The sequence below is a fragment of the Lepisma saccharinum genome, chromosome 17 (genome assembly GCF_977018435.1).
Source record: "Lepisma saccharinum chromosome 17, izLepSacc3.1, whole genome shotgun sequence".
Lineage (NCBI taxonomy): Eukaryota > Metazoa > Arthropoda > Insecta > Zygentoma > Lepismatidae > Lepisma > Lepisma saccharinum.
The window spans coordinates 16,094,138-16,108,900 of NC_139245.1; the positions used below are offsets into that span (position 1 = coordinate 16,094,138).

The window sequence follows — 14,763 nt, forward strand, 5'->3', positions numbered from 1 at the left end:
TTACAAAATTTTGCTTCGAAGTTAAAAAAATATATATTTTCATACCATGTAGGTATGCAGCCATTGATGCAAATTCAAGATTGCCAATAGAACTTTTCTGCCAGATAATGTACTAAAAATAACAATATTCTACAGAAACAGGATCATGGCAGCATAAACTCATGCAGATTGAAGTTATTTCATTTAACCCTTCCTTCTATATGTTTCATATGATATCTTACATTCTTGCATTAAAGACAGATTTTGTCTAGATGCATTAGCATTCAAGAGATGAGCTTTTGCTCTTGTTGATTACATAGTCTGTCCATACCATACTAAAAAGAGTTATTGTACAAATAAGAATAAATAAGCTATTTTCAGACAGAAAATTTAACTGGCAGTGACAACCATGAATCTGTGCAACGTCCCTGCATAAATACAGGATAGAAAATGCAGTTTTCTGAGGGGCAAGTAAAAGTTACTAAGATAAATTGTTTTCATGTATTCAACATGCTATGAAAGCATGAGGTATATACACCCTGTATAAACTGAAGAGTGGAAGAGAGTTTTAATATATTTTAAAACCTTTATAAAGCTTCTATATGTCAATGCCCATTCAATTAACCATACGCAGAAATGTTCTTTCTTGTACAGTTTTCAAATAGCCATATTACTTGTCTACTTGTCCCACATCTGAAATATTTATAAACTTTAAAAGGAGCTGCACACTGATTGGGTTATTTTTTATTAATATTTCAGATTAATGTTCCATAATCATTTACTAAGATAATAGTTATATGCAAAATTTCAATACATGAATTTTTAGCTTTACATCAGGATATTAATTTTGGGAAAATGTCAAAATTCCTACCTCAGTTGATGCCATGCTGATTTGTATACCAAGAATGTTTATGAATTCATTGTTATTACATCTTTGCGAGATTTAAGCAAATGCATATTCCAATACATGACTACTATCAACTATTCATGACAAATACACAATTGGTTACTTACTTTAATGGATGGATTGTGTCCTCTCCTCTCTGCCGATGTCTTCCTCTACCAGCCATGCCACCAAACCCTCCCATACCAAATAATCCACCTCCAAAAAGGCTTGAAAAAACGTCTTCTGCAGACAGTCCAGGACCATCGTGGCCACCCTCTTGCATTGCTTTCAAACCATATTTATCATACATAGTACGTTTCTTTGGATCTGATAAAACTTCATACGCAAATGAAATTTCTTTAAATTTATCCCCTGCTTTAGGATTCTTATCTGGATGAAATTCCTTTGCTAGCTTTCTATAAGCCTATAAAAGAAAATAAAAGCATTTTTTTTCAATATGTTCAGTGATAAGTTAAATGTACAAACTTTTTCTCTAGCAGAAAACAAAATATGCACCCTTCTTGCACTGACCGCAATAAGAGCACAAATCAAAACCAAACTCTCTTAACAAAAACTGTCAACATTGCTAACAACATTGAGGCTAACATTCTCAATCCAACAAAAACCTCATGATTACTATGCTCCACAACAGATTAACTTTGCAGCAGGTATTATGTATTAATCCACAGAATATTCCGTACCAGTCTTGCCTCAACAGCCAAGCTGTTCGATCACAAACAATGAGAAAATCTGCAGTATTGCCAACTCCCCAACACATCAAAACCCATACATGCGTGTCAAGCAGAATGTCAGTTTGCTTTTTTTCTCTCCTGAACCATAGAATTATTAAGGGCTTCCTGTGCATAAACTATGTAATAAATGTGTCATTGCTTAATATAAATTGCAAAATTTCTTCAAGACATGAGGCGGTAGGTAGGCATTAGGTTGTGTGTTGAGTGACAAAAAAAAAAGGGTGAAAATAAAAAAAACAGACGCCTCTTGAGTTTAATGGCAAGTTATTGTTATCATACTTCAGGTTTGTGCAACTTACTTTTATATATATTCTTTCGTGTGTCTTAAAATTAAAAATACAAAATGATTTATTACTTACGTCAAATGAGTATCTATTTTGTACACAGACAATGTTTTGGGAACCACTGTTCCCTTCTTTAGCTACTATATTTCAGCTATCCGAAAATTGCAATAGCCTCATCAATTCATATACTAGTCAGGAAAATGAATTGGTACATTATGGTAAAGGTAAAATATTTGGAAAACACTAAAACCTTTGCTTGACCCATGCTCACTGCTATTTGTCAAAAATAATCACTATAAAACCTTCCACTTAAGAACCAGTGCAAGCTAAAACTTTTAAAAAAGAGAAAAGATGCCCCCTACCACAGTCTGCCTGTGCTTTCACAGAGTAATAAATAATTTTGTATTTTTTAGAAATACGAAAGAATATGAGTTATTGTTATTACTTGGTTTAGAAAGAAATTGATGATAAACCTGGTTGCTTCATTAACAATAAGTTACATCAGTTTCTGTTCGACACATACACATTAAGTTCATCCCCCCCCCCCCCCTCAAATAAATATGATTTGTCATTGGTGATGTACACCAATGTTGTCTGCTACTATTATGCTGTCTAGTTTCAATTTATGAATAGCTTCAGTACACCAGGATTTAAATCTTGGTCTGTCCATTTCTTGGTGATAATTACCTTTGCACAGAACAGTAAACGTGTGCCCTCAACAAAGCCTTCATTGCCTGCCAATGTGTGGAATAATAAGCTTTCCCCCTTTCAACCCATCCTTTATTCAACATTTGTTCCCTGTTGACCCATGTATCGTCCGAATAATAAACATGTTTCTTCTCATGGCAATATCATTTAATACCACGGAGATACTTGTGTCTCCAAACAACGATCGTTCCCTCCTAAACTCGCACCCCAAATCATTCAACAACTGAGCGACAGTATGCACGCACATCAACAGCAAATCACTCACTTTTTATTGCCTGCAACAGGTTTTTAAGCCTGAAGTTTATTGGGGTGATAAAACTCATGCACTTTCTTCTGAATCAGTTGCGTCGAGAAATCCATCCAACACCAACATTGTCCTTTACCTGGTGTTTTCATAGTACAAGTTTCCATAAAATAATAATAAATACATAAAATTCTTCACCATGTAAATGGATAGTTTTCTGACATCTACCAACATTGATGACATTCTAGTCACCTCACGTCCTGTTTTATTTGGATGTTGTTGCCGTAAGGAGGAATATACATTTAAAACAACTTGCTTGACTTTACTATTTTGTTAACGATTCTCAGTATGTTGTAATAATTATGTTTACTATAATATAATCCATAGTAAACCAATGTAAATTGTCCAACAGAACAGAGAAAAAATAAGGACAGGTGTAATGGGAATGTTTTGCCTTGAGAAGTGAAGTTTGGTTCAGTTTTTAAAAGTGAAGAGTTTTGTTGTAAAGGCATGCACATATTTGTTCGAAAATTATTTTCCTTTTGGCTACAGATGTTTATGTGTGAATATTAAAATCAAGAATAACATTTGCATATATCATGCAGAAATGAACCTAATTCAGTGTGTGTATCCACGGGGGAGGGGGATATTTCAATTCGTGTGTAGTGTGGCTGATTGTTAAAATTTACTTGTGTTTAGCAGCTGACATTGTTTATCACGGTTAAAGTATTTGTAGTATATTTTGTTGTTTCTAGGTTAAACAATTCCATTCCAGAAATCTTTTCAGGTTGGTTATAGTTTCTTGCGGCTGAACTCTTCCGTAGTGATAAACACAACCATAAATCATGGTACATAAATTCAGTAATTGTAATTCCATACTACCATATCTGCAAATCTTTTCAATCTATTTAAACATATTTACATGAACATTTAGAGTATGTTCATGTAAGGCATAACATTCCCACATTATGTAACAACACTAGCATGACACTACATAAAACAAAACCGTGGCTCCATGCAAATAATCGCATTGAACTTTCCCACTACAGTGCTAGACTCACTCTTAAGTTTCATTGTTGTTTCTGCATACCTGACTTCCCAGTTGGCAAATCTAAGATTTCAAGTTTACCTGCTCAGTGATTGCAGCCAATCGAATTTGTAACTGCTTTTGCATGGATTGTCTTGTCTATACATTACAAATAAAATGACATATGTTGAAAGTAGACAGTTGTGTTGGAATAAAGTCAGTCAGTGGTACTATTTTCTAAACCTATGTCTGGCTCTCGATGCATGAAACGCTGCTGCAAACTCAACTTGTCTCGAGGTTTAATAGCATCACACCAAATACTTCAATTCAATTATGAAACAAACAAGGAAATATACAAGGGTCGTTCAAGGTTGACCGGGACTTTTATTTCTGCAGAGGAAACAGGTAGCAGAAGAAACTCCAAACTATGTCAGTTTTTCAAAGTATTCTCCATGCGCGCCGAGGCACCGTTGCCATCGTTCTGGCAGCTCCCGAATTCCTTTGGCGTAGAAAGAACTTGGTTGTTGTCGTAGCCACTGGAGGACATCGCTCCGCAGTGCTTTGTCTGTCGTGAATTTCTTCCCTCCCAGATGGTCTTTAAGGGATGCAAACAAATGATAATCACTGGAGGCTAAATCCAGACTGTAGGGGGGATGGGGCAGAACTTCACAGCGCATGTCGGCCAGAGTTGTTGTTGTCACATTGGCCGTGTGAGGGCGGGCATTGTCATGGAGAAGAATGACATTTCCAGACAACATCCCAGGTCTTTTCTTGCGAATGGACTTTCGTACAGCACCACTCAACAATGTGGAGTAATACTGGGCATTAATCGTGCTCCCTTTGTCCAGAAAATCCACATGGATAACGCCCTTCATGTCCCAGAAGACACTTGCCATGATCTTTCCAGCGGACGGCTGCGTTTTGCTTTTCTTGGTGGGCGGGGAACCTTTATGCTGCCACTCCATGCTGCGTCTTTTGGTCTCTGGGGTTGAATTGTGAAACCATGTTTCATCACACGTGATGATGGATTGCAACAATTCATCACCTTCTGCTCGAAACAGATTCAGAAGCTGTTCACAGACCATCCTGCGCGTCCACTTCTGATCAAATGTCAGCTGGCGGGGAACCCACCTTGCACAGATTTTGCGGAAGCGTAAGTGGTCGTGAATGATTGTCTCAACACTCCCGACACTGATATTCACCTCGGCAGCAATATCCCGCACTGTTACTCGCCGGTTCTCAAGAATCATTTGCTCAACACGTGCGATATTCACTGGTGTGACTGCAGTCGAGCGAATGTGTCCATGCGCTTCATTTGTCACCAGTTCCCGTCCTTCGCGAAACTGCTCACACCATTCGTACACTCTTGTCCGCAACATCGTTTGTTCACCATACTGTGCTTGCAATCGTCTGAAAATCTCAGCTGGTTTCACTTTCTCCTTCAGGAGAAATTTGATTACACACCGCTGCTCCACAGCCACAGACACACTGCTTGCCGCCATGTTCGCTACAACTGCTGTGCATGCGCGAAATACAACATGCCGGGCGCTAGTTACTCGCGAAGGAATACATTACGTCACCTGCACGTTTCATCATGATCCGGTTATTCATCGATTTTTTACGTACGAAAATCCCGGTCAACCTTGAACGACCCTTGTACATAGGTTTACATACCTCAAAAATAGGATCAAATTTATAATACCAGACACCTTTCCGATTTTTGTAATATTTTGCATACTTGTGTGTATAAACGGGCCCAAATGAAGAAATACGTGTTTTTTTTTTGTTTCGGCTAAAGAACTGTTTTAGGGGGCAACCCTCAAATGTCAATATGAGGACAAATTTAAGTGGGTATTTGACTTATGTGTTCCCCTCCGATTTCCATGAAACTTGGAAGGTGTGTGTATAACGGGCCCAAAGGAAGAATTTTTTGTTTCAGCTAAAAAACGGTTTTACAGGGCGAAACCCACTCAATTGTCAAGATGAGGACATATTGAAGTGGGGATTTGACCCCTGTGTCCCCCTCCGATTTCCATGAAACTTGGCAGGTGTGTGTATAAACGGGCCCAAATGAAGAAATACGTGTTTTTTTGTTTCGGCAAAAAATTTGTTCTAGGGGGCAACCTCATCTCAAATGTCAAGATGAGGACAAATTGAAGTGGGGATCTGACCCCTGTGTTCCCCTCCGATTTCCATGAAACGTGGCAGGTGTATAGAGGGGCCCAAAGGAAGAAATACAAGTTGTTTTTTTTGTTTCGGCTAAAAAACTGTTTTTGGGGGCAAAACCCGCCTCAAATGTCAAAATGAGGACAAATTGACGTGAGGATCATCTGACCCCTGTGTCCCCCTCCGATTCTCATGAAATTTGAGAGGTGTATAGAGAGGCGCTAATCCCCCTGTTTCTTCCTATGCCATATTTACGTGGTTTCGGGGTCAGATCCCCACTTTAGTTTCTCCTCATCTTGACATTTGAGGGGGGCCTCTATACACCTGCCAAGTTTCATGGAAATCGGAGGGGGAGACTTAGACCTCCCTTGTAATTGTATTAATTAATTATCTATACTTTTATTTGGTATAGATAGTTTCGAGATATCTGCATATACGGATGACATAATTTGCTACACAAACTCACAAACTCAAACTTAAATCCTATCGTATTTATCTAAGCTACATCCCGGCGTGACTCGATCCAATACCTTACCCGACGTCACACTACAATATATATATATATATTGAGTTCGTGTTTTAAGTCCACTTTATGCACAGTAAGGCTAATCTGGACTGGACCTACAGTTTAAAGTGGGATCCGAACCACTATGTGCCTCCACCGGGTATCGAACATATATATATATATATGTATGTATATTAGCAGGTAACAATATGTTATAAGCACATTCTTACTTTCCAAAGAAGCGCATGTGGGATGGCAAACGGATCCGGATCCGAAAATTCCGGATCCGGATTTGGCCATCCCTAGTGTATAGGGGGTGTGGGGGGTAAAGCCCCAACTTTCTTGATCCGATCGTGAGTAGGGGTGATGTGATCAGCTCCACGCCCCTGACCGCCTTTACCCCCCAGGGTTTCCCCCAGGTACCCATGTTATTCGATGCTGGGTGGGTGCCGGGCCCGCTTCCAACATTAGAAAAGTTCCTGGATTTGAACCAGCCGGGGATCCAACCCGGGACCTTGAGCATGGTAGTCAGACATGTTACCGACTGAGCCACCGTGGCCACTCCTGATATTACTACAACCCCAAATTTTAACTATGCTTGCCTAACCGGTATGATTGCACAATATAGAGAATGTCTACAATTCTTTTCCTACTTCTTATACTCACTAAATATGCAGTCCTGGGACTACTTATTTCGTGAGTATAAGAAGTAGGATAGAAATTACGGAAGGGTCCGGTATTGTAAATTCTTACCGGTATCAAATATACATCAAATGTTTTAAACTAGGTGGTGAAGCTAGCTTCCAAGCTATTATTGCCAGATTTTAAACTGCACATGTGCATGATCTACAACCTGGCCTGGCCTGGTACATGGATGTGTGTATTCTTTAGTTGTTAATGTGTATGCATTATTTTCGTTTAGGAGACCAACACTTTTTTTTCTGCATGCCATGGAGTTGGAAAAATACAAGGTGTTCTGATATGGACTGGTGCTGCTAATATGTCACATGACATATATGAAGGAGCATTACGTTCCTAAATGCTTCTTTCGTTGTTATGTTTGGCAGGTCAGGTCAGCATTAAAATTACTTCTGTAAACACCTGATCATCTTAAAATGGTCCGCCGCTGGTGTGGGAACCCACCCCATCAGGTCGTGTGAAAATCCCAAACATCCTACTTATCCCTCACTTTCTACGATCCTTTCAAATTTACACTACATCTCCTCCAGTCCTAGACCGAACCTCACACAACGACCGTAAGGTATCCCAGTATTCGCATATGAACTCTATGTAGCCAAGAACTAGCCAACATTAATAGAAAAACTTCTAAAAAAATCAACACACATCAAAATAAGTGTCAGAGTTTATGTTAGTTATTTAATATCTCTCTTTTATTTAGTTTTCTTTTCTTTTATCTTTCAGAAAACCACCCTTATAACAACATTCTCTCAGTAACGTGATGACAGTGATACACAGCAAAAGTGTATCAGAAACAACTTTGAATATTATTATCTTTGCCTAAACCAATGACATGTAAGAAAACTGAAAATTGTTTACCATTTTGGACAAATAAACATGACATTAAAATAACTTTCTTTCTTATGGTTATGAAATTTCTGTAAATATACCCTCCTTGATATACCAGTCACCTACTTGATATGAAATTACCAAAAGTATGTTTATAAAAGTCGAACAAGACTTTATGACCCAAGTGTACTTGTTTACAAAATTACAAAAATGTCAATGCAAGTTGACACAATATTTACATTCATTGACTTGTCATAGTCAATATTGCCAATTATTGTTCATGATAAATAATTAATCACTTCTTGTAATTCTTGCTGTCGTTAACAAATTTCAATAACGGCACAAAAGACTATAATATTTGCATGAATGCTTATGCCTTTCAACAAGTCACCAGTTTTTATAAACATTTGTGCATTTGCATTATGCCAGCATAGCGACTCCTACATGCAATCATAAAGGCATATTATTTACGAGCTGAAATTATTACGAACTGCATTACAACAACTTTATTCTTTCTCGCACTTCGATTGCTCCTTTTCCTGTGTCAGTTTCGACTTAGGCACAATTACGTTTGCACAACTTGCCTTGCAATTCTTCGCACACGAAATTGCATCGCAGCTATTCAGACCACGCCGCTTAGTACAAGTGCACCGAAGAACTTAAAAAACATTTTTGTTCTTTAGCTATAACTTGTAGTGCTCTTGCCGAAACAAATAACAGTGAATGTTGCACGTTCAAAAAAGATGAGATTCAGCAAAGTTTTCAGGTGTTTCAAATAAGAACAACTGATTTCTTACTTACGGGGTGAATAGATCATTGGGAATGGTGGGAGTTGGTCGAGTGACTTTTCTTCTCATTCCTCCAACCACAACACATACCTCATTCGATCTCGTCAGTTGAAGGTAACCACAACCATTCACGAACGTGAATCAAATGATACTTTAGGCCTGGCTATTCTATGCCATCCTAAAAATTGATCTTCACCACCGTGTCACACCACATTTTTACAGCTGTTTCTCCCTCGCTTCTTGCCTCGGTTAAAACATCCATGGCGAGAGAGCATTCCGGTCGGATTTTTAACTTACATGTCAGAATCGTAAATATTATATGTCAAAATTAAGGGTCGGTATTGGTATTTAGCAACAATGTATGTGTTGAAATACCACCACTTTACATAATAATACCTTTAATATTACCTCGAAGCAGTATTAGTCTTAATTAGAAAATTCCCTGCCAACAATGGCACTCGAGACATCTCTCGGAACTTCTACAAACTATCACCAATTTTCAACTAAGTGATGGGCGGTAATCATATCCATCTATCTTTCACATTAACACCTAAATGGTCGAGTACATCGTGAGTAAGTATTTTTAACTGGCATTTACCCACGTAAGATCAAATACGTTAATTCTTTCAATTTGAAATTACTTTAATTATGAACATATGATCAGTCATAATGTAATTTCATTTAGAGTTTATGTGAGAACCCTGTAGTAGTCGCACCAGTTTTTAATTTAAAATAACATCTTAGCAGTAAGTTCAGAAACACTGTCAATTTATATAATAAAATAAAATCAAATACAATATTATGGTATGATTCATGTAATTACTTTTGCTGGTGAAAATAGCCACATATGCTGTTCTCAGCACCTGGTGAAAATTGGCCTACACATACTTTACAGTGTTTCATTATGCAATTCACATGCACAAATGAGAATAGTTAATTTGAATGTGAAGAAAAAACATTAGGAGCGTGGTTCATCATTCAATACATTTTTCTGATATCATCTCTCACATAAATGTGATTAGTGAACATGTGCACTGGTGACATTAAACAGCATTCACAATACCTTCCTTATCCTCCAGTACAACTTATGAAAATAGTTACACAATTGAACCTGTTATCGATTTGTAATTTGGATGGAAACATCTGCATAAAATGTATTTATAAATGTAACAAAATACCCTCAAACGGGAAAAACATTTAATAAACTTAAAATCTACTAGGCTGTTACTGATATTTTGCACTTCATTCTGCCACAAGCAGAAACAAATTAAATGAACCAAATTACAGTTACTTCATTCTTATAAATTTTACATTCCATAGACATCCCATTCATATAAATGTGGGCTGCAACTATTTTCACCAGGTACTGAGAACAGCATGTGTGTATTTTAACCAGCAAAATAATTACTTGAATCATACCATAACATTGTATTTTATCTTATTTTATTATATTCAGTAGCAGCATTGCTGAACTTACTGTTAAGAAGTTATTTTAAATGCAAAATGGGTGTGATTACTACCATCACAAGGTGAAAGCAAAAAGTGCCGAAGACCAGAAATTACATGATCAGGTGTTGGGAAGTATTTACCAAAGTAATTTTAATGCTAATAGCCGTAAACCTGACCTGCCTAACCTAACAATGAAAGCATTTAGGAACGTAATACCCCTTCATACTCATGTGACATATTAGTAGCACCAGTCCATTTCAAAACACTGCAGTATTTTTCCAACTGCATGTCATGGAGTACTTATCTCCTGCACGAAAATAAATGCACACCGACATAACCTTTGTACTACAGAATACAAACATCCGTGTAGCAGGGCAGGCCACATTGTAAATCATGCACATGCAGTTTAAAACCTGGTGGAAATAGGTCAAAAGCTAGCTTCACCACCTGGTGAAAATAGTCACTCCGATAAATCTGTATTATAAAGTATTCTGCAAATAAACCCATGAATACTGTAGAAATATTGTTATAAAATACAGTATTTACAAAGGATACAGACTTTTCATTTGTAGTAAAAGAGAAACAGCAATTTTTATTCCATGCATGATGCAGAAAAATTACATAAAACAAATTCTGTCTGGTGTCTCATTTCGGTAACAAAGTTGGCAAGACTTAACCATAATCATTGTAAGAATGTTTGTTGTTGTACTTAGCCCCCCCTATTCCTCCCTGCTGAAAATTTTGTCTACAGTTTTCAGTAGATCTACAGGGTGACTAGTAATTCCCTACCCATTCATATATCTTATGTATCTAGTGTATAGTCTTCTGTGTGCTGTTGTGCATAATATTATGCGCTGTCATGTTCATGGGCCAGTAAACCATATCTCATAGCTCACTATGTTACAAAAATGATTTATAGCGAAACTCGAACTTGGAATCAGAGATGAGGTTTGGTTTCAACAAGATGGGGCTCCGGCTCATTATGCCCATGTGTGCATGAATATCTCAATGACACTTTTCCTAACAAATGGATAGGTTGTGGTCCTAAAATATCCCCGGCGCCTATGAAACGGTGGTAAAAGTTCGGTATATGGGAGACACATTTCTTAACTTTTACAGAAGAAACTACTTATGGAAATGAGTTTCTACAAGATTTGCAGCATTCGTCAAGGTGTTTTCTTTCATCAAGGTATATATTTGACCGGGAAATAATGTATCTTTCAAGAGAAATATCTCACCAACGCACAATTGTGATTGCTTTCATTTGCTTCATCTACGTAAACTGCATGCTGCGTACGTTTGATGACGTAATCCTGTCAGTGTTTCCAACCCCCCTTTTTTCACTATGCTTGCCTAACCAAACCAAACCTTATTAGAAATGGTTTGTGGGGCTATCTGTCAGCTACCTGTGCATAATGTACAGATTGCACACGTGTCGAACACCATAGTAGGTATTTTTCAGTGAAGAAGGTTGGAAACACTGCATTCCCACAACATGAGTCAAAATGTGCACACCATATTGTGTCACGGAAGCTAAGAAAGGAATAAAAAAAATCACTGTAAATGTGAAAAACTGTGTTTGTTTTTGTGTAAAAAGCATAATAGCACCTTGAACTATATTCTGCAATACACAATAGGTAAGTACGAACCATGCGAAACACAAAATATCCGATTTTAATGTGTCTCCGATATACCGAACTTTTAGAGACAGGGCTCTCTTTAAAAGGAAAAGTGTTCCCCTGTGCATAGCACCATGCCATGAAGGCGTATAGGGGGTGTGGGGGGGTAACGCCCCACACTTTCTTGATCCGGTCGTGAGTGGGGGTGATGTGATCAGCATCACGCCCCTAACTGCCTTTACCCCCCAGGGTTTCCCCCAGGTACCCATGTTATTCGACACTGGGTGGGCGCCGGGGCCGCTTTCACCGTTAGAAAAGTTCCCGGATTTGAACCGGCCGGGGATCGAACCCGGGACCTTGAGCATGGTAGTCAGACGTGTTACCGACTGAGCCACCGCGGAGATACGTAAAGGACATTGTGTCGAAACAACGTCATAATTTCAATGATGAGTTGAGGGAAGCTGTTACAGCAGCATTTGGAACAATAAACCCTACTATGTTGCGAGAAATGTCTCACAGAAATTTGGCATCACATAATATTATGCAGCGAGAATGAAGAACAGAACACAGATACACTGGACACATAAAATATGTGAATGAGTAGGGACTTACGGGCCACCCTGTATAGGTCTATTGAAACATCTATGTTCAGATTTTCAAACAGATATAAATCCAATTATGTTCATATTTCGCATACTCACTAATTTAGGGCTCCTAATCATGAATCTGAAGTTACCTAACCTTACCATTAGGGACATTGAATTTTCGCGATGCGCGAAATCGCGAAATGTGAAAAAAAGATTCAATTTTGAACATTCTGCACGTAACTACACCTCCAATGATGAAATATGCAGGAGTTTTATTCGCGAAGTAATGCGAAATGTGTGCTTTTCCACGAAATGAACGCTTTTTCGCGAAATAACCGTGAAATATAATCAAATTAAGTAGAAAACACGCAAAAACCGGCAATCGAGGTTGCGCGCGCAAACTGTCGATTTGTAACGAAACGTTTGCCTAAAGTTTCCTACCACTAGCAGCTGAAGAACGTTTTATCTTCGATCACATCAGGAAGACGCTGCAAATTGGGATTTCCCATGCACATAATCTCAGTTCGAAAACTTCGTTCCCTGTCAAGCTGCATTCCTTTCTTCCGCCGAATGTCTACTCAACTTCCAGTTTCATTGAACTTGCTAGCTGTAGCAGCGATAAGATTAGTCTGTTCCCGCACATCAAGGGAAACAATGGTGTCATTGGTGTTCAGTCATGAATGAATTTTGTTTATCATCATGTGATTTTTAACATGTGTTTGTGTATGTGCAGTAGTGATTATTTTATTTGTTGGACAGCAAGGATATCCTTTAAATACATACAATGAATAATTCACTTGAGATATGCAATTTAGAAATGAAGTGATTTTGTGTTGATGTTTTCTTTATGGTTGGACAGCTAAGTACTTGTGCATGTGTACAGTATATAAAAATGAAGTAGTTTATCAATTTATAGCTCTTTTGTATGTTGTTTCCTCTCATGATGAAAAAGTGTGTGCAATTTTTTTTTTCACCGCTGGTATATACCGCTGATCTAACATTTTATTTACCGCTCTCCTCAGTTTTTATTTACCATAAATTTGTGTCCCTACTTACCATGAATGTTATGTGGGGCTATGCATGAATGGTGTTTGCGGCTATGTGTGAATGGTGTGTGGGACACCCTAAAAAAAATCTCAGTTTCGTAGCACTTCAGCGACAAATTATAACTACAAAATCGTGATCAAGTGTCCTAAACTATTGAATATGCGAAATATGAAGAAATCTGTCTGGGGAATATCAGATAAGTACCACAACTTCCACACGTCAAATAACAATTTCAACACGTACCCCCACATGTTAACCTCAGATACTTCATCAGGACTACGTATTTTGTGAGTATAAGAAGTAGGATAGAAATTACATTTCCTTTTTTCAGTATTAGAAACAAAATCTTCCGGTAAATAATAAGCAATCATGCATTGTTGGTTGCGATCACGGACCACCTTTTTTTTTTTTTTTTTTTTTTCGAAATTCTAAACGTGACCGCCAAATATTAACTGCAGCTTCGTGATTAGGAGCCCAAAATCATTGAGTATGCGAAATATGGACGAAATCGGAGAAGGATCCGGTATTGCAAAATCTTACCAAAACAAATTGTAAATCAGAAGGAATGAAAAGTTATATATATACAGTCAATATGTTGAGTTACATAAACTGTGTACAATATTACATGTATTACTGAAGAGAATATTTCACTTGTATTTCTTCTACTGTACATGTACAATAGTCCTACTGAACAAGTTCAGTAGAAAACCATTGAGTTTCAGTAGATTTCAGACACACAGAAGAGCACAGTTGATAACAGTAGATTAGCAAAAATTTGCAGCAGGGCTGTGTCGAATAATTAATACTCAATAGTCGATAAAGACAGTTCAATGATCGAGAAATCTGTTACAGCCGTGTACAATTAATTTTGACAACCTTGAACTGATGCTTGCAACAAAGGAACTTCCGTATTAGTTTACAAAAGTAAAGTTCCGCTGAAATTTTCTTAGCTTTTGGGCAAGACCCAATTATATTTCCTGCATATAATTAGAAAATAATTCACATTTTCTACGTAGACTTCTTTCACAATGATGCGTCAAATTACTATAGAAGGTTGATAATTCCAAGAAATTTAGTATGATCGTTCTGAGCATTCTTGCTAAATATATCTGTACTGGCTTTCATACTGTTTTATAAATTGAAACTACAGTGTAGATAAAGTCATTATTATAATGAAAACCATTAATTCATGTGT

The 14,763-nt window shown here is 37.7% G+C and overlaps 1 protein-coding gene across 1 annotated transcript in view; it reads right to left on the reverse strand.

Moving 5' to 3' along the window:
• The window catches only part of LOC146001548 (dnaJ homolog subfamily A member 2-like), a 40,639-nt gene that overhangs the window by 25,747 nt on the left and 129 nt on the right, over positions 1 to 14,763 (reverse strand). The window contains exon 2 of the mRNA XM_083139008.1: positions 994 to 1,289. Coding sequence (XP_082995134.1) covers positions 994 to 1,289 — 296 coding nt within the window. The remainder of the gene's footprint in view (positions 1 to 993; positions 1,290 to 14,763) is intronic.